The sequence below is a fragment of the Amphiprion ocellaris genome, chromosome 2 (assembly GCF_022539595.1).
Source record: "Amphiprion ocellaris isolate individual 3 ecotype Okinawa chromosome 2, ASM2253959v1, whole genome shotgun sequence".
NCBI classification, from domain to species: domain Eukaryota; kingdom Metazoa; phylum Chordata; class Actinopteri; family Pomacentridae; genus Amphiprion; species Amphiprion ocellaris.
The window spans coordinates 22,141,855-22,169,749 of record NC_072767.1 but is presented as its reverse complement, the minus strand read 5'-3'; the positions used below and the strand labels follow the sequence as shown (position 1 = coordinate 22,169,749).

At 37.3% G+C, this 27,895-nt stretch overlaps 1 protein-coding gene across 3 annotated transcripts; it reads left to right on the top strand.

The window, feature by feature from the left end:
- Positions 1 to 4,350: 4,350 nt before the first annotated feature.
- On the top strand, positions 4,351 to 27,525 carry ptprc (protein tyrosine phosphatase receptor type C). Of its 3 annotated transcripts, XM_023269901.3 has the most exons (31): positions 4,351 to 4,665; positions 9,043 to 9,060; positions 10,831 to 11,106; positions 11,261 to 11,380; positions 11,599 to 11,616; positions 11,870 to 12,169; positions 12,279 to 12,506; positions 12,599 to 12,712; positions 12,996 to 13,133; positions 13,248 to 13,394; positions 13,968 to 14,120; positions 15,406 to 15,602; positions 15,702 to 15,762; positions 15,872 to 15,980; positions 16,284 to 16,321; positions 17,646 to 17,755; positions 18,275 to 18,365; positions 18,690 to 18,766; positions 18,856 to 18,892; positions 18,981 to 19,078; positions 20,256 to 20,381; positions 20,570 to 20,727; positions 21,455 to 21,590; positions 22,831 to 22,980; positions 23,315 to 23,405; positions 23,535 to 23,671; positions 23,845 to 23,979; positions 24,082 to 24,198; positions 24,308 to 24,468; positions 25,309 to 25,444; positions 26,671 to 27,525. In XM_023269901.3, the coding sequence occupies exons 1-31, from the start codon at positions 4,602 to 4,604 to the stop codon at positions 26,998 to 27,000; spliced, it is 4,071 nt and encodes a 1,356-aa protein (XP_023125669.2). In that variant the 5' UTR covers positions 4,351 to 4,601; the 3' UTR covers positions 27,001 to 27,525. The 3 variants fall into 3 exon arrangements, with proteins under 3 accessions (XP_023125669.2, XP_023125670.2, XP_023125671.2); XM_023269902.3 differs by lacking the exon at positions 10,831 to 11,106 and having other exon boundaries at positions 4,355 to 4,665; XM_023269903.3 differs by lacking the exons at positions 10,831 to 11,106; positions 11,261 to 11,380 and having other exon boundaries at positions 4,355 to 4,665.
- Positions 27,526 to 27,895: the final 370 nt, after the last annotated feature.

Sequence of the window (27,895 nt, the reverse complement as noted above, 5' to 3'; positions counted from 1 at the left end):
CACAACTTTTTTCTGATCGTGAAAAACTGTGGTCATTGTTGACTGACTGAACTTTCAAAAGTGACTAATAGTTTGTAACAAAATGCAAAGCAAAAACCACAATTCACATGCTTAGACGTCCGTGCACAACATCAAACTTAACATGCATGTACAATATATACATTAGGTAGCAATGACACTACAGTTACTGAACATACATTGCTTATGGAGGATAGTCACATATAAAATATCCTTCATTCACCATTTAAAAAACAGCTTGATGCTGCATAATGCAAAGACACCACAGAGTTCTTGATTCCTGCTGTTGTGTTGAACTAAAGGCACCACTCTGTTTTCCTTGCATTCATATCAACATTGCCAACGTACACAAGTTTCACTCAGATTTTCTGTTGTCGAGGGCTGATCGATTGACCTCATGGATTGCATCATTCTGTTTTTTTTAGTGGCTCTTCTTTTGTAACTTTCCCCAGTGTCCTAAGTGCAACTGCAGTCCCAACTAATTCCAGAGCAAAAAATAATCACAGTTTTCTTTTATGCTCAAATTTAACCGTCTGACAGCTTCACAGGGGGATACAGTGGTTTGCTGACTGTGTCCAGTCACTGAGTCATTTATCAGCCATGTGACTTCTGTTTTCAATTTGTGGTTGGTTTGGAAAAGGCAGTGAGAAACCCAAACAGACAGCGCAGCAGTGTGTCATTTTATGGAGTGATTCAGACTAAAGAAAATGTTCATGCCAACTTGTGTTTTGGGATAACAAGGACTAATAGCAATTATGCCCAAGAACCATGACAAGTAATATTATTTCTGCATTAAAAAACCTTAAAACCTACAATACATAAATAATCTGACCCCAAACAAAAACTAAAACCCGCAGTATTTACAGTCAATGTGTCGGAGGCCTGTTGCACTCAATAAAAGAAAAGCTGCATTTCGACCCTTCTTTTTTAAAACACAAAGCAGAGCTGAAGCTGAGCTAGTTTTACAGATTGTTGGTAAATTATCAGCCCTTATAATGAAGCTTTTCTTTTTTCTGTAAGAAAAAAAAAATCATGGTAACAGCTGGATTGTGATGCTACACAATGACAAGTTGTAGTTATTGGAATTATTCATCCACACCTGTTTGACCCAAACAACTATTCTGAAGAAGAATAATGACACAGAAAGCTCCACTTTGCAAGTCGACAGTATTGGTTCCTTATGTTTGTTACCTATGAAACCCCAGCTGTCTAAATCTGTGTTTTTGATACTATCACTGCGACACTGTGATTTTAAGGTGGAAATGCTCAGCTATGGCATTACCTGCTTACTTCTTTCATCTGATCTCATGACTCATTACTCCTTTGAAACCATAAAAGTATCAGAAATAGAAAGAGTCCATCCTTAAGGATGCATTAGTTTGCTAAGCAAATTGTTTTAGCAGTTTGTTGCATGAAAGCAGCACTTTTGGCCTGACTAAGGTAATCAGGAAAGATAATAAGTCACTATATTAACCTTAGAGGATAATAACTGACTCAATTTCTTAAATCTGAGTTTATTGAGTTATCCTAACATCAAGGCCAATGTTGCAACCAAACTGTGTTGTGAACCCTGTGACTGATTGGTCAACATGCCAGCTGGCTGACTTCTTCTTTCTCCTTGAATGACCAATTTCATTTTCACAAAGCATTTAAAACTCCATGGTACAGTTTTAGCATTGTATCTGTAGAGTTAATCAAATGTATTAAAAGGAACCACAAAACACTGTAGTCTTCCATTAACCCCCAAGCAGTTTCTGGGCACTTTTTTGCTGCCTTTAAATTTTTGCTCACTCTAGGCTCATTTTTCACTGCAGTATAAAATATCGAGCCTCTATGGAAACAGAACAACCATGACTAGAAGTAGAGGGAACTCATGACACAGTTAAATGAATAAATGGTTAATTAAGAGAAAAAAAAATGTTCAATTTTTTTAATTGTTTATTTTCAAAAACTGAAAATAATTTTTTAAAAAAATTAGAATTACCATGTGTATCAATACAGGGGAAAAGTTGGCTTAACATAAATACAGATATTTTCGGCTTCTTGGTTGCTGTGAGGAACAGAGCAGACTTTTTCACAGGATGTGGTGTAAATCTGGTGTTTATTTTTGGTAAATTTTCAAAAGAGCAATGCAGAATATGGGGATTTTGAACATCACAGTTTCAAGCTTAGATTTGCATATATATCTCAATGGAACTACATGTCACAGATGAGTAGTTCAAGGACAATTGAAAAGTTACAAATCTGACAATTCTTTCTCTCCCTCCCTTCCCTCTCATAAATAGTAAATAAATAAATAGTTGGGGTTTAAAAAATAATATAAATATATATATATATATATATATATATATATATATATATATATATATATATATATATATATATATATATATATATATATATATATATATATATATATATATATATATATATATATATATATATATATATATATGTGTGTGTAATCAGATTTTGGGGTTCAGAGACTTTAGATTACATTATGATAAAATGGATACATCATATACACTCATATATAAAATATGCAGGTATGTTGCTGTGAGTACAGACATAATAAACGCCCAGCTTTGATTATTCTGATATAAAAATGACACTGCTCTGAAGGAAGCTGTTGCTCTAGCGTTACTTTACAGCCTGAAAATACATGTAAAACTGTGTTGGCTGCTCTCTGAAGATTTTAGTTGCATCATAGCACAATGAAACACTTTCATCTTTATTCTTTTCTTTCTCTGTGGAGTCAGACAGAGGCAACAGCCAAAGGTGCAACCATGCTGCAATTTGTCCTGCACTTCAAAATGTACTGTCCATCTTTAGAACCAACAGCTACTTGGTGGATTTCTCTGCATTAAAGACAACAGGCTTGGTGCTCCGCTGTTGGTTAAAGGCTGATGCAGCTGTTGAGAGAAAGATCGTGCCGATGTGTAAATATCACCGTGATGTCGTATCTGGCAAACTTTAGCATTTAAAGACACTTACAGAGCCGTGTGACTCGACAGTTGACAAACTGTGAGAACAGCTTCATTTTGGTTGCATTAACGTGATGCTGTTTGCTTAAGAACTACTTCCTGATTACAAGAATCTATAATGTCAGAAATGGAAATAGCCAAACACCATGTGTTTCATTGGTCTAGGAGGAAATCCATTTTTAGATCTTCACACTAAAAATGCAGTCTCTTTGTCGGAAACATGGTTCCTTCTGGGTTTGACTTCAAATTTATTTCTACAGAATGTTTTTAAGTGAGGCAGAAGCCACTTTCTCTTCTTCAGAGTAAAAGAAAACAGTATTTGAGGTCTGACATGATCTATGTGTTCTGGTTTTGTAGACTATATATAACATCATGATTCATATCATCCTGTCGCACCCAACAGAGGCTGCTGTATAACCATGGCAGGATTAAGTAAAACCCTCTGTCAGCTCAGTACCAACTGTCTAAACTCAGAAACAGGTTTGCTTCATTCTGTGTATTGTTTCATATAACTGCAAGAAATAGCTGAGTGTGTTTCATCCAGATTCACATCAGCTCACCACCCGGTGTGTGAGTCTCACTCCCCGGAGAGTTTTTCTACTCCTCTCCTTCCTCTTTTATCCCCTATTTTCTTGTGTATGTAAACAGAAGTAAAGCATTTTGGGCTTCAAGGCAGAGCATGATGATCAAACATCACGCACGATCAATGACTTTGAAGAGATCTAACATCTCTCATAACTGTATTTCACACAGAATGAACAGCAGAAATGAAGAAATTCACTTCTGGAGCCAATGGCCGCATGTTTTCTCTCTTTAAAATGGGAGCTGGAAAAAAAAAACAGAGAACAAACTTTAAGAAAGGAAGGACTGCATCTCTTTTCTTGCACATTGCAGTGCTAGTTCCTTGTGAGTTGTGAGTACATGGACGAGTGGTTGTGGGCCTGTAAGCCTAAATGCAGGGAGGAGTCAGTGAGAAGTTTCACTGCTGTATGCTTCATGTCTCCGATGTAAAATTTCTCACAAAGAGTCTGACTTAAACAAAGGTTCAACAGTCAGGCAGAAGACTTCAACCTGTAGGCCTCAGTGTGTTTGTTAACATCATTATTTTCTCCCATTTCTTCATTGTAAAGATTATACAGTGAATTTAAAAACAGTAATTTATTAAGGATGTACTTTAAGCCTAACTTGTTAAATACTACCCTTAAATTGATGAGCTTCACCCTGAAGAGCAGTTTTACTTAGAGGCTTTTCACACTTGAGCAAAAGCAAGTGAAGATTAGACGAGTGAATGTTTCCTGTTCTTGAAGCTTCCTGTCACAAAACATTAAGGTAAAGGCGGCTCTTTCATTGTGACATCACTCGCGTTTGCTTGACTAGAAACCAGAGAGCGAGGTTTAGGGTTTGGGGAACAAGTCCAGGAAGCTGCGTCAACCGATAAGACAGAAAACATATGTAGCTTTAAATAAGTCAACGTTTTGACACATTCCTCTCTTAAAAATTAGGTTTAGAACACAGCTCCAATTTGTGAGTTTCTGCCCGTTGGTCCTCAGCAGGACAACGCTGTACGGCGTTTAGCCGTACACACCCTGACTCCTGGACATGGCAGGTCTCTCTGGTCTAAAGGTCCTGCTCCTCTGGGCTGGAATCATCAGTTTTGTCAACTGTAAGTAACCAAGTGTAAAGTTAATTCTGTGGCTTTCTTTGTGAAGAGATTGTGATGAGGAAGTGGTGTTTTACAAAGTTGTCTCCTTGTGTCTGTCGAATGAAGAAAAGTGTGTAAATGATGCAAAAACTTGCAGGTGATGGGGTCGAACCCTTAACTCAGTTGTTTTTGAAGTTCCTGCAGTTGGTTGTTGAGTGTGTTTATGAGAAAAGCTGAATTATTTTCCATGTGTGAGATAGAGACATAAATCTGTCAGCAGAAGCGCTTGACGATTCTCTTTTTTTCTTTTTTGAAAACTGGAAAACATCACCACACAAAATGTAATCATTTAAAGTAAAAAAAAAAAACTGAGGGCAGAAAATGACAAGCTACAGTATATCGCGCCTTTGAGTTGCATCTGCGTATGTGCTACTTCACGTTTCTTAAACTTTCCAAACCCAAGAAACACCAGACAGTGCAGCGCAACGCTTGTGATGTGCGAAGCTGAAAAGTGACAGGTTTGTGTGCCCCTTTGGCAAAAGAATAAAACACTTATGTTCAATCAAAGGCTGCTGTTAATAAGAAGACGCTCTTAAAAACATGTTCTTTCATTTGGTACAAAGCTATGGGAATTTTTGCAATCATGTTTCTGTTCTGCTTTGACATTGTGTGAGCATGTACTGTATATGTGTGAGTGTGGGTGGAGGGTAGGGGGGTTCGTCTGTCAGAGATGAGAGAATTTTTTTGGGGTGTGTCCCTGCAAGCCCTTCACTTCAACACCAGTGGCTGTGGGTGTTGTGTATGATAAGCATCTGAGTGTGTGTCTGTGTGTGTGCGTGTGTGTGTGTGTGTGTGCATGCACTAAGTCAGACTCATCTTACTGCCTCTAGCATCATTCAGAGTTCTGCTACTGCTCAAGACATCAAACATTTTTTTCCCTATTTTCAGCTAGACATCTGTACGTATGAGCTGAAATAAATAATCCACTCTATTTATTTCACAGTGTCGTCTTTATCTTCAGTCAGGGTCAGTGTTCGTTTACCATCCAGTGTTTCTCAGCTTACATGTGAAGTGAGTCATCATGGTACACCGCATTAACGGACGCTTCTCATTTATATACATCTTCACTTTTCCATTAATCGTTCATGACCTATAGCGGACATCCAGACTCGATGCAATGTTAGGTGGTAAATTTACCCCCTTGAACAGTGTATAATCATCAAAATCAACTTGTATTGCTTACAGAAGCCAAAGAGCTGAGCATTCTGCCATTTTATATAACACAAAATGTAACATGGGCAGCTGTACATATAATTAATAGCTTTTAAATTTGTAAATATTGAACATGATCATTTATTTTAAACAAATTCAGCATCGTTTGATTCTTCTGTCATTTACATGGTCATATATGTCTTTAAGATAAAAAATAATAATGCAGACCTTCTTTTGTAAAAATCCACATTCATGTTGGAGCTATTTATACGCATATAATAGTGTTTTAATATAGGAGTACGCCACCAGTCAAAAGTTAGGACACACCTTCTCATTCAGTGCTTTGTATTTATTTGTATTATTTTCTACAGTGTAGATTTATACTGAAGATTAACACTTTTTTGTTTCCACCAAAATTCCATATGTGTTCTTTCATAGTTTAGATGTCTTCAGTCTTAATCTACAATGTAGAAAATAACACAAATAAATAAAAAGCATGGAATGAGAAGGTGTGTCCAAACTTTTGACTGGTAGTGTATATACAAGAAAATACAAACTAGCTCGTTCATTTATTCTAAACAAATTCAATTTTTATTTGATTCTTTTGTCTTTTACAGTCAAATATCTCTTTATGATTAAAATAAAAATGCAGTCCTTCTTTTGCAGAAATCCACATGCATGGGTTAGCAACATATAATAGTGTTTTAATTTAGTAATACACTATCAGTCAAAAGTTAGGACACACCTTCTCATTCCATGCTTTTTATTTATTTTTTGTATTATTTTCTACATTGGAGATTGATGTTGAAGATGAACACTTTTTTGTTTACAACATATTTCCATATGTATTCTTTTATAGTTTTGATGTCTTCAGTATTAATCTAAAATGCATACAATAATTACATAAAAGCCATTGAATTTTTTCACTGATAGTGTATATACAAGAAAATATAAACTAGCTTGTTCATTTATTCTAAACAAATCTGATTCTTCTGTCATCTATAGTCAAATACCTCCTTATGATTAAAATAAAAATGCAGTCCTTCTTTTGTAGAAATCTGCATGCATGTTGGAGCTATACACATGCTTATAACAGTGTTTTCATAGAATGATAAATAGAATATGATACAAACTAGCATGGTCAATCCAGTTCAAAACTCTGCTGAACTTCTTTGCTATTCTTCTCATCGTAGTTAAGCAAACTGAAGCTCAGCTCAACTGTTAAAGCCAAAGCTGATTTGCCGCAGTGCCACATTTAACATGCAGCTCACTTTGGCTGCAGCAGGACAGCGTTGTGTGATCAAAACGTTGACCACTTCCGTGTTCCATTCTGAGTTGCCTTCATTTCCTGGCAGAGCCGAACGATGCAGGCCGAGCCGTCTGAGACGGAGCACAAGTAAATGACTTGAGAATTCATGAAAAAAAAGGGGAAGCACAGTGTGTAAAATGAAGAAGTGAGGTCAGAAATGCTAAACATGCTGCATGATTAAAGCAGTTTCATGGAGGAGGGGGAGTGTGTGTGTCACAAAGCAGGGGACGTTGCTCTGCAGTGAATGCAAAGCATGAGAGGAAAGAACAGGCAGATTAACAAAGACACAGATGAAGAACTGTGATAGAGAGAAAACTGATGCTTCAGAGACAAAACCAGACATTGTACAAGTTATTTAGTAAATATCATGCAGCTGAATGTATTCATGTGTAGGCGTCTGGCATTCATTTCTTCTCTATGGTTGTCCATTCCTCAACCACTGTCTTCTTCAACTTCTGCTTCTTTTTCACTGGAACAAAACTCTCGTAGCCTTGAACAGGCTGTTGTAACAGTGTGAATATTGCACCTTTCACACTTTGCCGTGAAGAAAGCGAAAAAGAAAGTACACAAAAGACATTTTAAACCAGGAAACAACTTTTAAATTTTTATTTATTTTTTTATTGTTACAGTTTTTCATTTTCAGGCCTTAATGCGGCTGAGACAATGTTTAGTTTTTGCTATAGCTACCTTCAGATAAAGAGTTCTCATATCTGAAATACTCAGGAAGCGCTCCTCTCCAACCTTCCCTGAACCAATTCAAATCTGTCACCTCAGAACTAATAACTGACACAGTGAGTATGTACAGAGCGGTGAAATGTCACTGCAGAGAGCATGCATCTCTGCTAGATACAGTGAAACAAGAACGCACCAAACCACATCCTGAGACTCATTGTTTCGACTGCCAACTATCACCTCATCGTTCAGTGCTCATTGTCACTTTTTTAAAGAACAAATGGACAGAACAGCAGGTGTCGATGCATCAGCAGTAAATTCATTCCTAAAATCATACATGTAGTGACACATGCCCATATTCACATCACAGCATTTTTCACTTTGCTGACTTTTAAAAACAGAAAACACTAAAACCTACATACAGCATCAGTATTGTTTTAAAAAATATTTGGTGATGCTGGTGTTTTGTTTGGTTTAAAGTACATTCACGAACCAGTGATATGGCCGAACTGAAAGCAGTTTTGTAAGTATGGGGTGGTTCAAGGTTTTAGTGCAAGGCAGGAAATCGTGGTTTGTTTTCTGAAATAGCAAGTGTGGCTTTTTTTCACACATTGTCATAGCAACCAGGTTGTACAGCACTGTCTCATTCAGAGACATATATATATATATATATATAAAAAAACATCGGTTGAGACCACTTTAATATATAATTATATATTAAAGTGGTCTCAACCGATGTTTCATTTGCAAAAAAAAAAAGGAAACTGTAAGTGGAAAATCTAATACATATCGGCATGAAAAATAGGTGAAAGTGATTTTAAAGTATTGCTTTTGGTAGTGCATATTTCCTCACATTAAAAATATGTACAAAATATGTACATCTCATTTGAGTTTCTTTCAGAAAATGTTGTTCCAAAGCAATATGAAGCACATGTTTATAGTGCTCAATTAACAGCATTTAAAAAAATCTAAAAATCATAATATGGAGTTGTGATAAAGTCTGTTGTTTTGTTGTGTGTTTTTTAATGACTATACAATGAACATCAGCAGTGCTTGAGGTCTGGGTTACATAGATCATAGCTGTTGTCACTTATAAGTTGTTTTGGAAAAATATTTTAGATTGCTTGTGCTGCATATTCATATAATAATGTTTTGTTTTATTTTCTCCTCATCTCATTTAAATGTGTCTGCTGCCCTCCCACCAGTTGAAGCATCTGCACAGAGTGAGTATCAGTTTAAAGATCAATCCATCTTGTGTTTCACACATTTGTAGTAATTGCATCCAGAGTCCGCGTTTCTCTTTCTTTACATTAAATGTCATCACGTTATATTGTTTTACTGTGGGTGTATTGAATGTATGAATTTTGTTCACATTTAAGTCCAAAACAGGAAGTAGGTTGATTTCACAGGATGCATGAGGACAGAAAGCTTGACCCTCTTCAGGTTGAGCTTTGCTGTCCTACATTTTCCAGTTTATTACTTTACTGGCTAAACTGAGCTAAAGCAACCTAACAATAACTCGCTGCATAGCTTAAGGGTCTGATTTGAGGATCTGAAATTGTACGCTCAAAACATTGGGGAAAATATTACAGTATCAATGAATATTATATGTATTAAGTCATACAATGGTCCACAGCTTGTCCACATAATGATATTTATTCAAATTTATTCAAACTGTGTAATTTGCCTGCAACGTGCGACAGGTAAGTGGGATTTCTTGTGTTTTAACGCTATTTAGATATATTTTATCTCATTTAGGGAAACTTCCAGCTCAAACACAGGGAATCTGGAGAAATTAGAGCATAAAAGTCAGAGTTAGAACAGAGGGACTGTATTTTAGATTTAGATAAGTTTTGAAGGAGTTACCTTGGTTATGAAATTTTCTGTACCATGGCAGCAAGTCATTTGTTGATTTTTAAGCCAGTGAAACGTAAAGCCTAATCTCATATTTTCTAATTCTGAGTTCACTGCAGTCATCAGTGGAAAATTCCATTTGAACATGATATATCTGGAAAATATGTTGCTCTAGACTTGTTTCCATCTTATCCACTGGTCTGATCTAAGAAACAAATAGTGAAAGTGTGAAAAGCAAACTATGGAGGCTTTTAATTAAAGTTGTGTTCAGACTTCACTCCCTGTGTGCAACCTGAGGTTCTCTGGTTAATAATGATTTATTTTGATTTTTTTTTTTTGCTTTGTTAAGAATAACTTTATATATGTATTAAAGGAACCATATAGTTCAAAATGCAGTTTTTCTTCTATTTTTTTTAACATAATTACATGTTGCCAGTGTGTCTGGAGATCCACAAAATATGAGAAAAGATGCTCCTCTTTACTTTCATTTCGCCATAGACCTTAAAGTGTGTCTTTGAATGGGTTGTTCGGGTTTGCAGCCTGCTGTGATGTTACAGTATTATAAGTATCGGCTAGGTTGGCTCCTCCTCCTCTGGCCTCCTCTCCACCAATCACTGAGCAGAGAAGATGCAGAGAGAGGCGCAAATGCAGGCAGCAGTAGCTCAGTAGGATTTAAAACTACAAACAGCTCATCTGCAACAGAAAGCACGAGCTGTGCGGTGTTTTATGCTGGGGCTTGAAATACACATTGTGGAGACGAATGACACTTAAATTAGCATTTAAAAATGGGTATAATATGGAACCTTTAATATATATATTTAACTGTGAGAAGAAGCTCAGCTAGGATACAGTATCTGAATTCACAGCTAATGCTGAACCTGATTCTTTTTCTACAAATTGTTGAGTCTCTTTACAGCTATTTAATCACATTTTTTTTTTTTTTAAAACTAAAAAAAATGTGTAATTGATGTGAATGAAGGGCTGGATAGATAAATGAGTAGCAGGTTTGTAACAAGAAGAAGCAAGGTTTCTGTGGTCATCCTTATAAGAGATCAAAGTCCCACGTGTCGCACATTGTGATGTTGCAGGACTAACTGTGATGATGAGTTGATTTTCTTCTTGGAATACTGATGTTTCAGACTCCTTACTTCCACGCACCACAGCAACTTCAACCAGTCTATCTGTCACCACCTTACCTCCACGCACCACAGCAACTTCAACCAGTCTATCTGTCACCACCTTACCTCCACGCACCACAGCAACTTCAACCAATCTATCTGTCATCACCTTACCTCCACGCACCACGGCAGCAGCTCCCACGCTGTCAAACATCAGTGCTTCCACCAAACCTCCACCCACTTCAACAACCCTCTCCTCAAACTCCTCACATCCATCCATTTCACCTAACGTGTCTGGTAATGTACTCAGCCTCCGTTCATAGTTTTATGAGCATCACTGGTGTATTTAGCATTTTAAATTACTGAAATGTTACTGAAGCATTGTGTAAGACTGTTGGTATTTGAGTGTTTCTGCCTGAAGGTGACCTCCATCATGCTCTCCATCCTGCAGTCATTCCTCCTCCTGCAAACACCCCAAACCACACATCCAGCAACCACTCAGTCTTTCAGACAAACACAACTCAAAACCCTACTTCTCCTCCAGTCACCACAGAGAAAACTACTACCAAAGGTTGGAATTTTCTCATTCATTATGTAGGATTGTGATAAAGTCATGTTTTCTATGAGTTTCTATAATGGACATTAGCACTGCTGAGGTTTGTGTTACAAGTTGCTCATAGATCATAAATAGTAGTTGTCATTTAAGGTGCATGCTGCATATTTATGTATTAATGTTTTGTTTTATTCTCTCCTCATCTTATTCAAATGTGTCTTCTGCTCTCCCACCAGCCCAACCACCTGCACAGTGTGAGTATCAGTTTAAAAGATAATCCATCTTGTGTTTCACATTTAAACTAACTGTGTCCAGTGTCTGTGTTTCTCTCTGACTTTACAATGAATACAGTGAAAGTATATTTTTATTGTCAGTGTTCTGAATGTATTTTATTTCTCACCCTACATAGGAACATGTTCAGCATGAACAAAATGTCTGAGATTTAAGATGGCCACCTGTTGGTTTATATAAACTAAGATTTAATAATCTTGTTGATTTTGTGTGCAGGTTTTTACACTGTGACATCCATTCCCTTTGGCCTCCGGATTGACATGAGATTGAACTCTACTGCTGGTAACTACAGAATAAATCTCATTGAAAAAGGCAGACTAAAGACTGAAACCTTCAACCTTCAGTCCTTGAATCCAAACCCAGCACATGAAATCAAACACCTGAAGCCCTGCACCAAATATCAGTATGAAGTTGCATTTATCAACAATGATGGCAGTGAAACCTTCTGTAACCACACTGAAGATAAAAACGGAACAACTGATCCAATGATTCCAACTGTAACAACAGAAGAAATGCGTGAGTCCAAATAACTAACACTGTTTAATCCATCTGATGTTCTCTGAATTTAACAAATGAAACTGTGTATAAAACAGAAACACATTTGTGCATCTCTTGTATATTTCAGATGAAGGTGATATTAAAGATGGCGGCTCCACTCCTGGATTTATTTCTTTTCAAAGTGATTGGGACATCAGCTCCTCTCTATCAACACCAAATAAACCTCTGCAATGCATCAATAAAAGCTGCCGTCTCAAACTGGATTTTGAGGACATTTGCTCAGATTTTACAGCAACCTTCACTTCAGGAAACTGTGTGAACTCCTCTATTAATGTCACCAAAAGCATCACTGTTGGTATGTAGGAATGGATGAACCTTCAATTAGAAATTCATGTCCTTCAGACCTCAAATATTCAGGTTTTATGTTTGTTCTTTTTAAATCCTCAGATTTCTTAGATCCAAGTGAAATAAAACCGATTGTTTCCACTGGACTCCCTGCAACTATCGAACCAATGCTACCTTCAAATTGCAAAAATCTCTCCGTTGATTACACCTGTTCAGGTAAGTGGAAAGACCAGAAGTGGAGCCTTTCAGCAACATTATCAGAACATGTACATGGAAGATGTGCAGTTTAAACACGAACACAGCATTAAAACAGTGAACAATAAAAATCAGTTGTGGTGAGAGAAGACTGAGCTGCTGCTTTGTGCTGTGAATCTGTTCTGAATATTGTTTCCCTGAAAGTGTCCAAAGTTGAATCTGAACCTAGAAGATAACTGCTCATCCACACTGAGATACAAACACCAGTTCTTGTAGAAATCCTGTCATATTTGTGTCTCCTCAGAAAATGGAAACGTCAATGATTCCAAGGAACCGTCTGACCTGGAGCCTTTCACAGACTACAACTGTACTGGTCTGATTAAAGACAACAACGTCTCCTTAGATAAAAGAACTCCACCGATCCACGTCAGGATCGACTGTCGTAAGTTTGATATTTACTTTAACTCAGTGGAGTGAAAGTTTGTTTCCTCAGAGGAGTAAATCACAGTAACAGGTAGAAGATTTATCGCTGCTGACATCAACTGTGTTCCAACAGGTTTCACATTAGACATCACAAATAGAAAGATAACCAACACTTCCATTGAGCTGACCTGGACAACAACCAGTGACAACTGCCAAAAGGCCCTTCCTGGACTTCAGAAGCTTTCTTATAACTGCAGCTGTGGGACGCATAAAAGTACAAGTAAGTAAAATAGTTTGGAGTCACTGTATTTATGTGTCCTATTCACAGCTGTGCGTTTTTAGGATTTTTTAGAAATAAAATATGTTTAAATCTTCAGTGAGCCTCTTGCATTCACATGTTTCTTTGTTCCAACATTTCAGTCCATTAAAATAAATGTAAATGATGCTGTGTCATGTTGTGGTTTACATTGTTATTAAAATACACATATACAGTAATATACAGAACAAGCATTGAAATGTCAGAGTTTGATGACAGTTTTCTGCAGAAGACAGAAACACAGAAACATTGACGTGTTCACAGTTTAAAAATGTTACTGTGCAGAAGATTAATTGATTTGAAACAGTTTTCTGCAGAAAGAGTGATAAAGTAGCAGTTTCTCAGTGTGTAAACAGTGAATACTGAGGTTTTAGCTCACAGGACCTCAATCAGAGCTGGAGATCCTTGATGTGTAACCAGACAAACAGACCAGAGTGTTTGTGTCTATTTCTACAACTTTAACATGAGATTCAGTCATTTAAGTGTCTTTAGATTGACCTGCTGTTACTAAAACAGTTAATTAAGATTCTGTTACAGTTACAGGCAAACTGATGCCCCGTCCTGATGGAGGAAAATGTAGCTTTACTGGACTCTCACCGTACACTGAACACACCTGTGACATAGTTCCCACCTACAAAAAGGACGAAGTTGAGCACCGACAAAGAGTTTACCAAAGAACTGATGCTGGAAGTAAGTGACCAAGACAGCATAAGATCACAGTATTCAAAACACAGAACACAAAGTGTAGTATGACAATGTGCAATAATGTAGAGGGATATGTGCAATAGCAACAAAGAGATATTTGCAATATAATCATGTGTAAATGTTAATTAATTAGTGGTTGGTAGCTGCCTCGATATCTCAGTCTTTGTCTGTTATGTCCACTAAGTGTTTTTTTTGTTTTGTTTTGTTTTGGTTTTTTTATATATGTTTTTGTCAGTTATGGTCTTATGATGTTCTCTAATTTTGATCTGCCAATGGGACTCGAGACGGAAATTAGCCGCATGGCTACAATCTATCGTATTTACATGAAAATGTACATCAGTACGAATTGTCCCATTTTAAAAATAAATGAATAAATGAATGAAATGAAATGTCTAGTATTCACTCATCACAATTAAACTCTGCTTTGCTGCATTTCTGTTGTTACCATCTAGTTAAGATCAATTTGTTGATGTAAAAATGAATATCTTTTTAAAACACTTGGAACCTTTCAATATAGAAACAGTGCAAATATTTTAGAATCGTGTGATTCACAGAAATAAAACTCCATTCTGTCTTGTACCAAACCTATGTTGAATTAACTCAGTACTTTGCTTTAATGAATGAATTAATAATTATCTCAGGTAATTATTTAAAATATAATTCTAAATGCAAGATATTTCTACTTCTTTATTATAGAAAGTTGATGAAGGTAAATCCTGACACTCAGAGCACAGCAGGCCCTGAACCTGACACCAACAGTGACAAAACATTATAATCAACATTTAAAATATTCTCTAATCATTAATAAACAGATCAGTGTTCAACATGCACCAGAATCATATATTTTCTCATTGAAGTTCTTACTCTTAGTGTTTTTCTCTGTGATCTGTGACTGTGTAGAAATTTACCAGCTTCAGGTCAGTTCAGTTAAAATGTGTCTGCTTGTCATTTTTCATCTCACAATTATTTATTGATAGTTTTTAATTTTATTGAAATATATAAAATCAAGTCCAAACTACAAAACAGTACCAGGAAAACAAAAGCAGAATTTAAAAGCCTCATCATTCAGCATTTAAAGAAACTTAAATTAAAAAAATAATGCCTGTCTCATTCTTTAAACAAAAAAATTAATAAATAATATTTTTTGCAACCAATACACCAACGCACAAACACACCAATAATGCTAAAGTACTGATACCACAACATCTCTTTAGCTGAGTAAATGTTGTATCTAACGTCAAATATTTCATCTTTTTTCATTCTCTCACAGCACCAGAAGATGTTAAACATGTGACCCTGACTCTCCCAGAGAATAATGTGATTACAGTAAGCTGTGACTATAAAGGTCATCTTTTTGGACCTAAGAAGATATACAGAGCACGTCTTAATAATGAGGAAGTACATGAGAACAAGAATTGTGACTTTGAATTCAGAGATCTGAGCTACTCTACGAACTACACAGTGGTGGTTTGTATAATCCTGTTTTGTAATTCTTCACAATATTCCTATTTTACTGCTCATTTGTTGCTGGATGCTGTAATTCTTAATGATGTTCTGTCTTTACAGGTGACTGTTTTCAATGGAAAGCTGGAGAGCAAACCCAAGATTATACACATTTCCACCAAGTGTACGTTCTGTTTTCATTGATTCTACTATTTGCTCAGATAAATCATTTCATTCAAACATCCAGTACACTTAAATGTCTGCACATGTTGCATTTGCGTCTTTTTTTACAGATAATGACAAAGCTCTCATTGGGTTCCTGGTCTTCCTCATCATCCTCACGTCTGTGGCTCTGCTTTGGGTCGTGTACAAGATCTACATTTTGAAACGCAGAAACTTGCAGTAAGAATCTGTCTTCATATATCATATAAATTCTGTGTAATTTTCACAGTCAGGCCGCTTCTGCTTTTCGTTTATTCATGATTGTTTCGTTTTGCATCAATAAACCTGCAGGGTTTATTTTACTACTGATTAGGCAACATGTTTACATTAACAGTGCAGACATTCCTGCTCCATATGAACTGGGACAGAAACATCATCTCTGTTAACACACTCGTCATTTACCTCACCGTCACCTTCTTCTGTCATCTCATAATCCATATAATTGAAATCCTTTGAAACATGTCTTCACTCATTTCTTTACAGGGATGGGAGTGAAAACATGATGCTTATTTCAACAGCAAGTGAGTAGATTTAATTTGGAAACTTTAGGTTTCCTGTTTTTTTTTTTTTTATCTTCTTTGTTTTCATGTTTTTTTATTATACATTTTTGCATTGTTTTTACTGCATAGTTTCTATTTAGAGTTTATTAGTGAAGGAAGGTAGTCCAGTTTTTCTACATTCATGTGACAAATATATTCTGTGATCTTGCATCAATGAGTGAGTTGCCTGTTCTGCAATGTTTTCTCTACCTTGTTTCCCATAAATTTCAGTTTTGCTTCTCAGTATTGCACCCTCCAATAGGCCTTCACTGTTTCCAAAAATGCTAATTATATATGTTCTCTGATTAATATTTTATTAAAAAGAAATAACTAATAGTGCAATGACAAAATGGTCAGAAAGTAGTCTGGTCTGTTCTGTCATCCAAGTGTGAGGTTTCACAAGGCGAGCACTTGGGAGGATGTTGTAGTGAAGAAAACAACAAGGTCACACAAGTAGTAAAGAAAAGTAGCTTCTCCTTTCTGACCATGAGATCAGCCATGAAGTTACGTCTTCCTGTGTGAGCTGCTGTATGAGGTCCACTCACACTCAGACAGACAGTGGTCATACACACTACCAGTCAGAAGTTTGGACACACCTTCTTATTCAATGCTTTGTATTTATTTGTAGTATTTTCTACATTGTAGGTTAATACTGAAGATTAACATTTTTTTTTGTTTAGAACATAGTTCCAAATGTATTCTTTTATAGTTTTGATGGCGTCAGTATTCATCTACAATGCATAAAATAATCAAATAAAATTGAATGAGAAGGCGTGTCCAAACTTTTGACTGGTGAACAATGCAAGAGGTGGAAGCCAGCAGACAGAGGCCACATACGTTCACAGTAAACTGGTCAAGACCTTCTTAGAATAACTACACTATCAAAACAGACTAATTCGGGCAAAATCCCACAAAACAGAAAAAGCCTAAATTTATATAAATTTCAACTAAATCCAATAAAATCACATGCAAATCCAGCTGATCACTGTATGGGAATGTGTGTACAAAAATAATTAAATATCTTTGATAATTCAGAAGCATGTTTCAAGAACAATAGTTCATGAAAACAGCCATCAATATTTTAAAAAGTTATTTTGCTGTCATTTAATTGTGACTTAGTATTATCTCAGTCTTGCATTATTTACTGTATATTACATGACATCAAACAGTATCTTCACCTGTTAATGTTATCAAATAATACCTGCAACTCAACATAAAAACTACACCCATGGTAAGTATGAAATACGAGGTGGCAGAATTTTCAGCTCATGTTCAAAGTGTCTCATTTTGTGGCTGACTGTCGTAGATGATGAAGAAACCCTGCTGCCCGTTGAGCCGATCGTAGCAGATGTACTGCTGGACACCTACAAGAGGAAACTTGCTGACGAGGGAAGACTTTTCCTGGCTGAGTTTCAGGTAAATTCATTAGTTGGTCAGTTATTGGGAATCATTACTATTTATATTAATGATAATATTTTTTCTCCCTTTATTAGATGGTTCATAATACATTGTTGAAATGAGAAAAATTTATATTTCAGTTGCTAGAAACAAATACCGTAGAATAATGAAATCTTATGAAAATGCAGTAAAATTTGAGGATATTTACATGTATAAAAATAACCAAATTTCCTTTAATATATCATACATTTTTCATATGTATTTTAGTAGTCTTTTTATGCCAAAAGAATGAAACTTTCATTTAAAGAAGGGGAATGTTATGATCAGTCACAGTTACAGGTTATTAATATTATTTTACATCAGACATTTACTGTAAATACTTCAGAGTGGTTGTAACTTATGATATTTTGTGTAATTTAAAAACACAGAAAAGGCTAGGCTTAAACGCCGGAGGTTGGTTGTACATGTCAAAGCCTCGATCATGATTGTTGTTGTTCTTCCTCCCTGGCAAATAACACAGTTTGTTTTCGCTTACAGAGCATCCCCAGAATTTTCTCGAGGTACACTGTGAAAGAGGCCAAAAAGACATGCAATGTCCCCAAGAACCGCTACGTGGACATTTTGCCCTGTGAGTCACAGTCTGTCCAACCACACGAGTCTTTTTACATAGCAGATGAAGGCACTGAGAAGATACATGTTATTAGGATGAGTCTACAAACTGTAAACCTCATCATCAGTTATGCCTTGAAACTGAAGTTTGGCTAAATGGCTGTAGATACATTTGTACCATTATGGTTACTTTTATAACTTTACCTTTACTTTTATAACTTATTTTATTTCACATGGATTCACAGGGTTTTTAATCTTGATGTAAATCACAGTAAAATCAGACATTGGATGTTTGTGGTTAAAATGGCCTCTGGGAAAGACTTTTTCTTCTGTTTTGAACTAGATGACTACAACCGTGTCCAACTGAGCACAGGAAATGGTGAGGCAGGATGTGACTACATCAATGCCAGCTTCATTGATGTACGTAAAACACCTAAATGACACCTCTGCTATTTTTCCTCCGGCAACACTGTTAAAAATATTAACTGAACATCACTTCTTGTCTTCAGGGCTTCAAGGAATCCAAAAAGTACATTGCAGCTCAAGGTAACGTCATGTCCTCATACTTCTGACACACTCGGTGCACTTGCATTACTTCGTGTAATCCAGTACCTGCATGCTGTGTGTGTTGTAGGGCCGAAGGACGAAACTGTGAGTGACTTCTGGAGGATGATCTGGGAGCAGCAGGCCTCTATTATCGTCATGGTAACACGCTGTGAAGAGGGAAACAGGGTAAGAGAAGCTTGTTGTGTCGTTACACTGTTGGTAAGGGTGGAAAGTAACTAACTACATTTACTAAAGTACAGTACTTAAGTACAAATTGGAGGTACTTGTTCTTTACTTGAGGATTTCCATTTTTTCTAATTTATGTTTCCACTTCATTACATTTCAGAGGGAAATATTATACTTTATACTTCTTTCCATTTATTTCACAGCTTTACATGAAGAATTTACATAATGGATAATAGAAAAAAACTTTTAGAATACAACACAGTGCTGAAGATTAAACCAGTGATTTTGAAACTTTTTGGCCTCTGACGTCTTACAAAAAGCAGTTTGCAGTCTGAGTCACATTTCTCCACCAAATAGTGATTTTCCCCTCTACATGTCTCATGTGGTTTCATTTCAATAAATGTTCAAATCCAACATTTCACCAAAAAAGATGAAAGAAAAGGTCCTAAAAGTGAAAACAGATTTATCTATCAGATTTTTTTATTATTATTTTTCATCTTTCCCTTCTTTTAATGGTTTGATGAGTCCTCAGATTTATGCATTTTACATACTATTCTGCTGTGTTTGTATCTAAAACTGTGTATGGCATAGTTCAAACAGGCTCCACCCAGACAAGCTTCAACAATGACATGCTGCTGACACACTGAGGCTTCATTTATGAAAAATCTGGCATGTATAATAATAAATCACTCAGGGGGACTAACTACATTTTGCTGCTATTACCTATTTACTTTTACTTCAGTATGACTTTTGCAGGGCTTTTACTTGTAATTAAGTATTTTGACATTTCAGTGTTGGTGCTTTTACTTAAGTAAAGGAACTGAATACTTCTACTGCTACTTACTGTTGGAATCTATTTCTAAAAATGGTTCTCTGTGTGACAGAACAGAAACTAATTTCACCAGAAATGACTGCCTTTCAGTTTCAAACACTCGTGTTTCAGCTCCTCATACAATCATCAAATATAGAGAAGCCCAAAATAATCACTCATGTGCATATCATGCTCTCATGTTACCTGCTTGTTTTATCTGCTGTTTGGCTATCTGCTGTTAACGTGCACCAGCTGCACATTTGATATTTTGGTTTAAATACTAAGCTGTCACACTTTATTCATTACTGAGTTGAAAAAATTGTGTTGTCAGTCGGTCTCTCTCTGCTGTCTCATCCTGTTTCGCAGGTGAAGTGTGCTCAGTACTGGCCGACTCCTGACCGAGAAACCGAGATCTTTGAGGAGTTTATAGTGAAGCTGAACTCCGAGGACCAATGCCCAGATTACACCGTCCGCCGTCTCAGCCTCACTAATGTAAGTCTCATCAAAACTTTCATAGTTAAAATAGTGACGGTGTGTTTAACTGCGGGCTACACACATACAGGCATGTCTGTCCATCTTCAGCTCAACAGATTTTATGAAGCATTAATAGATGGCTGTAGGTGTTAGTAGATGTATTTGTATGTTTTTGCATAACCATTTATCCGTCTGTTTGTGTGCAGAAGAGGGAGAAGAACTCCGAGAGAGAGGTGACCCACATCCAGTTCATGAGTTGGCCCGACCACGGCGTCCCAGGAGAGCCACACCTCCTCCTGAAGCTGAGGCGGCGGGTCAATGCTTTCAAGAATTTCTTCAGCGGCCCCATCGTCGTCCACTGCAGGTACATTTAAAAAATCCCATTCTGTGGTCAACTAACATTTCAAAATATCATCTGGATGATATTTTTATATTTTTTTATTGTGTTTATCCCATTTCCATTCCTCCATCAGACTTGCCATCAACAAAACAATATACATTTTTTACCTTTTTTATTTATTCTTGTTTATAGTGCCACCTTGCTGGTTTCTGATTCATTCTTTATATTTGCTTATCTTATACTACATTGTTTTTTTCCTACTGGTTCTACTATTTGGTCAGATGCTAAGTTCTACAAGTTGTACTGATGCATGTTGTGTGCAATGGAAACTGGAGAAAATCTGCTGGTCATCTTTCTGCTGATGACCAGCATCCTTTGAAGCCTTCAGAGACACAGTGCCTTTTTAGACACAGCAGCTTCTTGCCTCAGAGCTGCTGAATTAGGGAATTATTCTAATCATATTATAAATATTACTACTACTGTTTTATTATTATTTTGTTACTATTACTATGTTTATTGCAACATAAGCTGCTGTAACAATGTGAATTTCCCCTGACGTGGGGAGAAATAAAGGACTATCTTATCTTATCTATCTTAATTTAAGGTTGTCACTTGGAAAGTTGAAGATTCATCGGGCCTTATCTCCTCTCGGCCTTCTTCTCTGTTAATGTTCCACTGTGCCTTCACATGTCACTGGATATGTGATAAATGACAGAATCATCTAAACACAGTCTATCTCTCTCTTGTGAAGTGCTGGAGTCGGCAGGACAGGCACCTACATCGGCATCGATGCCATGATGGAAGGTCTGGAGGCCGAGAACAGAGTGGATATCTACGGTTATGTAGTCAGACTCCGCAGACAGAGGTGTCTCATGGTTCAAGTAGAGGTAAAATATCACTTTAGATCATGTTCTAGACACTATATGTGTGTGTGCCTGTGTGCTGAGATATCTGATGACAATCAGGGCTAAGTTTACTGACTGAGTAGGATGATCCATAAAAGGAACTCCACAGTTCAAAAAAGAAACAGAAAACTAAAGCAAGGTGAGCATACAGCCAAACAAAATAATAAAGATTAACCAGGAGAAATTGATAAGCAAACAGCGTATAATTATAGTATAGAAATTATGCACATCAAATAGGTGAAAAAAATAAATTAAAATGGATGTTTTCTGAACAAATATACACCTTTAATGCACATGCTGCATACAGGACTGTGATGTACTTGACAGCTAAACTCTACAAGTAGTACAAAGAAAAATGTGGTTGGTCAGGTTGGAAAATATGTGAGATAAAAAAATAAGTATAATTTCTCCTGAAAATTAAACATCCATCCAAATCCTCAATATGGTCACTCGGGGGCTGCAGTCTATCCCAGCTACAGACAATTTAAAATCACCAATTAACCTCAGCATGTTTTTGGACTGTGGGAGGAAGCCAGAGTACCTGGAGAGAACCCACACATTCACAGGAAGAACATACAAACTCCATGCAGAAAGATCTCAGACCAGGATGTGAACCAGGGATCATCTAGCTGTGAGGCAACAGTGTAAACCACCGAGCCACTGTGCAGCCCGAAAACTCAACATGAGGGTATAATAATTTGACTTGAGGTGTTTTAGGGTAATTTTACAGAAACTGCACTTTCTAATGGTTGGTTCAGCTATTTTCACTTCTGATGATGTGTGGACAGTATCTGATCGTTGTGGCTCTCAGTGCTTTCTAGTGTTTACCGGAAGGAAGAAGCTCAAACAGTTGTGCGCTGTATATGTTTGCATGTGCAATGTGCTAAACCTATTAATGCATTCTCACTATCTTCATTTCTTACTATGTGTGTGCACAGAATACACAACATATTAACAAAACTTGTAAATCTGCTGAGTTTTAAACTGAGTTTTAACTGCATTTAGTTTGTTGCCATTGCAAAGTAGGAGGCAGGGATGAAGAGTTGGATGGCTTAGAGGGAGAAAAACTAAGATGGGAGTTGTGCAGCTTTATAGCAGCATCGTTTTCTAATACACTCTCTAATATGTGTGTGTGTGTGTGTGTGTGTGTGTGTGTGTGCATGTGTATCATTTGTCATCATAATATTTCTGTATTAAGATAAATGCATTTGTTCTCACGTAGGCCCAGTACATTCTGATTCATCAGGCCCTGCTGGAGCACAACCAGTTTGGAGAGACAGAGATCAGTCTGTCTGAACTGCACAGCACACTGAGCACGCTCAAACAGAGAAACTCTGACAATGAGTCCACGTTAATGGAGGACGAGTTTGACGTATGATACCTCTTCATTTATTTGATTATTTATTGAATGTTTGTTTTCACCTGGAATGCATTGTGGGAAGCTGAAGACAGATTTTCACCAAATTAAACTGCTGATTTGCACTTATACCATCATGCTAAATAAGGACAATTACTGTTTTCTGACACAGTAATGGAAATCCCCTTAAATCATACATCCCAAACAGCATTAAACATCTTTCACCATCATTCGAAAGCCATCGTTTGTGTTTCTGCAGCCTCTTTCCTTCACATCCTCTATTATTTAATGTGGAAGAAGTTTCAGTTCTTTATTTCATCCTTTCAAAATCACTGTCTTTGCATTTCAGAGACTTCCTACCTTTAAGAACTGGAGGACGTTTAACACAGGCATCACAGAAGAAAACAAGAAGAAGAATCGCTCTTCTTCTGTCATCCCATGTGAGTATCAGCTACAAACTCTGTGTGCCTCTAAGTGCCACTGTATTCCTGTATGCAAGCGTTTACATGCAAGACTAAATGGGTGTAGTTTTTTCTTGTGTCTTAACATATAAAACCTGCCTCCCTCAGATGACTACAACCGAGTGTTGCTGAAACTAGATGAAGGACGCAGCCGTGATAGCGACCCCGATGAGCAAGATGAGGAAGACTCATCAGACGAAGAGGATGAAGACTCCACTAAATACATCAATGCCTCCCACATTGATGTATGTTACACATTCAGCCTTTTTATCTGTTTCTGCATAAAAATCTGTGTTTTGTTTTAGCAGATGTGACTTCAGTGAGTCTGAATTAACTCATACATATAATTAAAAGTATCGGATCCTATTTGCCTGAACTGTGTACAACAATAAACGGATGTGTTTTGTTGTCCTCACAGGGCTACTGGGGCCCACGTGCCCTCATCACAGCACAGACTCCACTGACAGACACCGTGGATGATTTCTGGTCGATGGTTTACCAGAAGAAAGCATCTGCTATTGTCATGCTTTCAGACTGCAGTGAGGGAGATAAGGTACCGAAAGTACAAAGCATTTATAATGACACGCACTCACATTCACCCCTAGGACAAACATGTTAAATTTGTTTGTTTTCTTGTGTGTCTTCTTGTTAACAGGAGTCTGTGTACTGGGATGAAGACAAGAAAACATTTGGGGAAATTGAGGTGGAGGTGGCGAGCACAGACACGTGCCCAGCTTTTATCCGCCGCAACATGCTCATCCGGCATGTCAAGGTAACGCAACCGACCCCTAGTGTGTCCCTGAAACAAACTCTGTTTCACTTCCATATTCATCAGTTCAGCGTCATGAGCTGCTTTAAGCCAACACCACTTCTGTCCGCAGAGGAAAGAGAGTCGGCTAGTGAAACATTTCCAGTTCCTGAAGTGGGAGAGCAGCGAGCTACCAGAGAAACCTCAAGATCTCACAGATATGATCAAGGACATTAAGCACAACTGCGGCGGCAGCAAATCACAGAGGAGCATGCTCACTGTGGTCCACTGCAAGTAAGACAACCTCACAGGAAAACACCTGTGTTCAGTGAGGACATCTGACAGGGAGAGTGTGTGTGCAAACACAAGAAGTGCACTTTTTATGAGGATGACTTAGGGTGACTTTCAGAGCTTTCAAAGGTCAGTTTCAGGCCTGTAATAACTTTTGGAGGAAGCAACACTGATATTGTGAAAGTACTTTAAGCTTTACAGTGGCATCAATTTTCAAAACAATGCGTATAAAAAGAAATACTGTGTATTTGAACAAATCATCAGTTATTTAACACTACAAATTAAGGGTAAATATCTTATGTTTAGTTCATCAGAGTAGCAGTCGGAGGTTTGTTGAGTAGGAGCCAACTTAGGAGTGAAACCATATTTCCTAAGCATGAAGTAACGTACACTTGTCCAACAACTGCACTTATTCCTATTTACAGTAAGAATAATGCTAAAGAGCAGCTCTCAGCTGATCACCTGATTAATGGCATGTATGAATATAGCAGGAATAACTGATCAATGATATCAATTTAAATCGTAATATTTTAATAACTTTTTTCTTAAAATACAAAATTGTTTTTAAAGTTCATTACATTTGTGCATTTCTTTTTTTGATTTTCCACGGCAACCTGATATATTTAAGTGTGTTTGAAATTATTCAACTGGCTGAAATGGAAACAAAAGAAAACCAGATTAGATCTGGAGATTCTCCTGTTCATATTCATCAAATCAGAACAAATGTCACTTCTTGCAGTTTGATAAATGCAGGTATTGTGTACAGCTGCTGCTCTGATGTAGTTGAAGAAGTTAATGGAAAGAGTTACTTAACTTTCTTGTCTGTGTGCTGCATCTCCTCAGCGATGGCTCGTCCCGCTGTGGGGTTTTCTGTGCGCTGTGGAATCTGCTGGACAGCGCTGAGACTGAGAAGCTGGTGGATGTTTTCCAAGTGGTCAAAACGCTGCGAAAGGAGAGACAGGGGATGCTGTCGAAGCCTGTGAGAAAGAGCACACACAGTTTCACCACTTTAAATTCTAACAACACTTGATGAGCAAAAACACCATAGGGACTATGTTTGCAGAGATTGCCGTGATACTTTTTTTAAAAAGTTCCTTCTAGTATCTGTTCACTGATTAGGCTTACTGTGGTGTTTTGTACCAGGAGATCAAGATTTCACATCACATTCACATGACTAGTTCACTTTGAATGCTTACATTTAGTTTTGCTTATGATGCTGTTTTAAAAGAATGAAATGAAAAGGCCAATGATACTCTATCTACAGTATCTATTAAATTCAACAAATCCCATGAAAAGACCAAACCAAACATTGCCAGAATTCTTCTAAAAGTACTTCTGACTGTAATAACTGTACATCAGTCGCTGGCTCTCAAACCAAAGCTCATTAGTTCTTATTGAAGATGTAGATCCTTTTGAAAGAAGATCAGTCATGTTCTAAATCAGCTGGGTACTGCAGTTTTTAAGCAGGAGAAAATTCTTTATATTTAGCTGCAGATCGGTGCTTTAGTGTGTATTACAGCAGCAGGATGGTATATGTGTAGCTGAATCATAATAAACTACTGTGTCTGTGTTCACTGTGATGTAGAAGCATAAATCCATCCATCATCTATACACCGCTTCATCCTCATTAGGGTCGCAGGGGGGCTGGGCTCTATCTCAGCTGACTTAGGGTGAAGGCAGGGGACACCTTGGACAGGTCAACAGTCTATCACAGGACTGCACATAGAGACAATCACATTCACACCTACAGACAGTTTGGAACTACCAATTAACCTGAGCATGTTTTTGGACTGTGAGAGAAGCTGGAGAACCCAAAGAAAACCCACACATGCACAGTGAGAACGTGCACACTCCACACAGAAAAATCCCAGGAAGGCAGGGACACAAACCAGGGATCTTCCAGCTGTGAGGTGACAGTGTTAACCACCGAGCCCATGAAGAAACATGTCACCTACTACAATTGTGTGGCTAATCATATTTCTAGAATATCAGGATAAACAAAAATTAATAGTAGGAACATTTCAGTGTTTTTGTGGGATAGTTGTGAGTAATAGAAATGTACACAGTCACCAGAGTTATCATATGAAGCTGTTCTCTGGTTCTCCTACTCGTGCTGATTTAGGAAAGTGTGCAGGTTTTACTCTTATGAAAACCTTAAACATTGCATGATATTTTTTTTTCCGCTTAAATCTGTGTTTCAAACAGGAGCACTACCAGTTCCTATACAGCGCTCTGGAGGGCGTCTTCCCGGTCCAGAACGGGGAAGTGAAACCAGTGCAGGCCTCTGCAGCCGACTCCATCCAGATCGTCAATGAGACAGGAGCAGCAGAGAAGCCAGCGGAGGAGAAGGCTGAGCAGCCAGCCAGCACTACCAGCAGCGAGCAGCAGGCGGCGGCAGAGAACACTCCTCTGGTGGCTGAGGAAGAGAAGAAAGACCCAAAAGAGGAGGAGCCTGGGAAGGAGTCCAGCGGCCCCACGGAGACCACGCCACAGGAGGACAGCAGTAACGGTCCCACGGTCACTGTGGAGGTCTGAGAGGCCGCCTGTGCCTTGACCTCCTGGGAAGGAGCGCTTCAGTTGAATGCTTTTAAAGATTACTTTATGAATGTATAAATGTTGTAAAGCTTAAACACAGTGTGGTTTTCTTTGAAATTTGTTAAAGAATTTGATCAGATATTTTATATAAATTTCCAAAATATGATTTAAACTAAGTTATAAATGTTAGTTGAAAATGTGTACGTGTGAAAATATTCATTTCTATGACCAAGATTTGCTTTGGAGTTGCTGTTGTCAAACTAGGAGCCTTAGATTTACTGTATAGTGAAAGAATTTTAAGAGCAGCATTTTAAATATACAGTAGAAAAGTTGTTTTATGTCCTACTGTAATATTGTGTTGCGTTTAATTAAATTTTTGTATTATTGTTCTTGCTAAATGGACAGATACCATAGTCCCCATTTATATATATCTGGTATATCTGATTAGTTTACTTGTTAAGCTCAAAATTTGTTACATGACACTGTGCTTTTTTCATTAAAAGAGACTTATAAGAGTTTTATTTATGCAGGGTATTTGCTTATTGTCATCAGCTTTAAATTTTCTCAATCAGTTTCTTATTTTGTGCAAAAAGGTTTCTGCATGAAAACTTTTTCTTTAAGCTTAAGTTATTTTGCATGAAATATTTCTTCTCACTGCTTTGAAGTGGGTGGGTCTGTTGGAAAAATGACATATTTTCTTTCCCTTAGCAATAAGAATGAAGCAATATTTGAATCAAAATCTGTGGACAGTGACACAATTGTTGAGGTACAGTTGTGCTCATAAGTTTACATACCCTGGCAGAATTTATGATTTCTTGGCCATTTTTCAGAGAATATGAATGATAACACAAAAACCTTTCTTTCACTCATGGTTAGTGTTGTGCTATAGTTTTTT

Coding starts and splice junctions, on each gene's coding strand:
- ptprc (XM_023269901.3), top strand. CDS start 4,602: ATGGCAGGTCTCTCTGGTCTAAAGGTCCTGCTCCTCTGGGCTGGAATC. Junction 20,382..20,569: donor GCCGTCTCAGCCTCACTAAT/GTAAGTCTCATC, acceptor GTTTGTGTGCAG/AAGAGGGAGAAGAACTCCGA. Junction 24,199..24,307: donor TGCTCATCCGGCATGTCAAG/GTAACGCAACCG, acceptor TTCTGTCCGCAG/AGGAAAGAGAGTCGGCTAGT.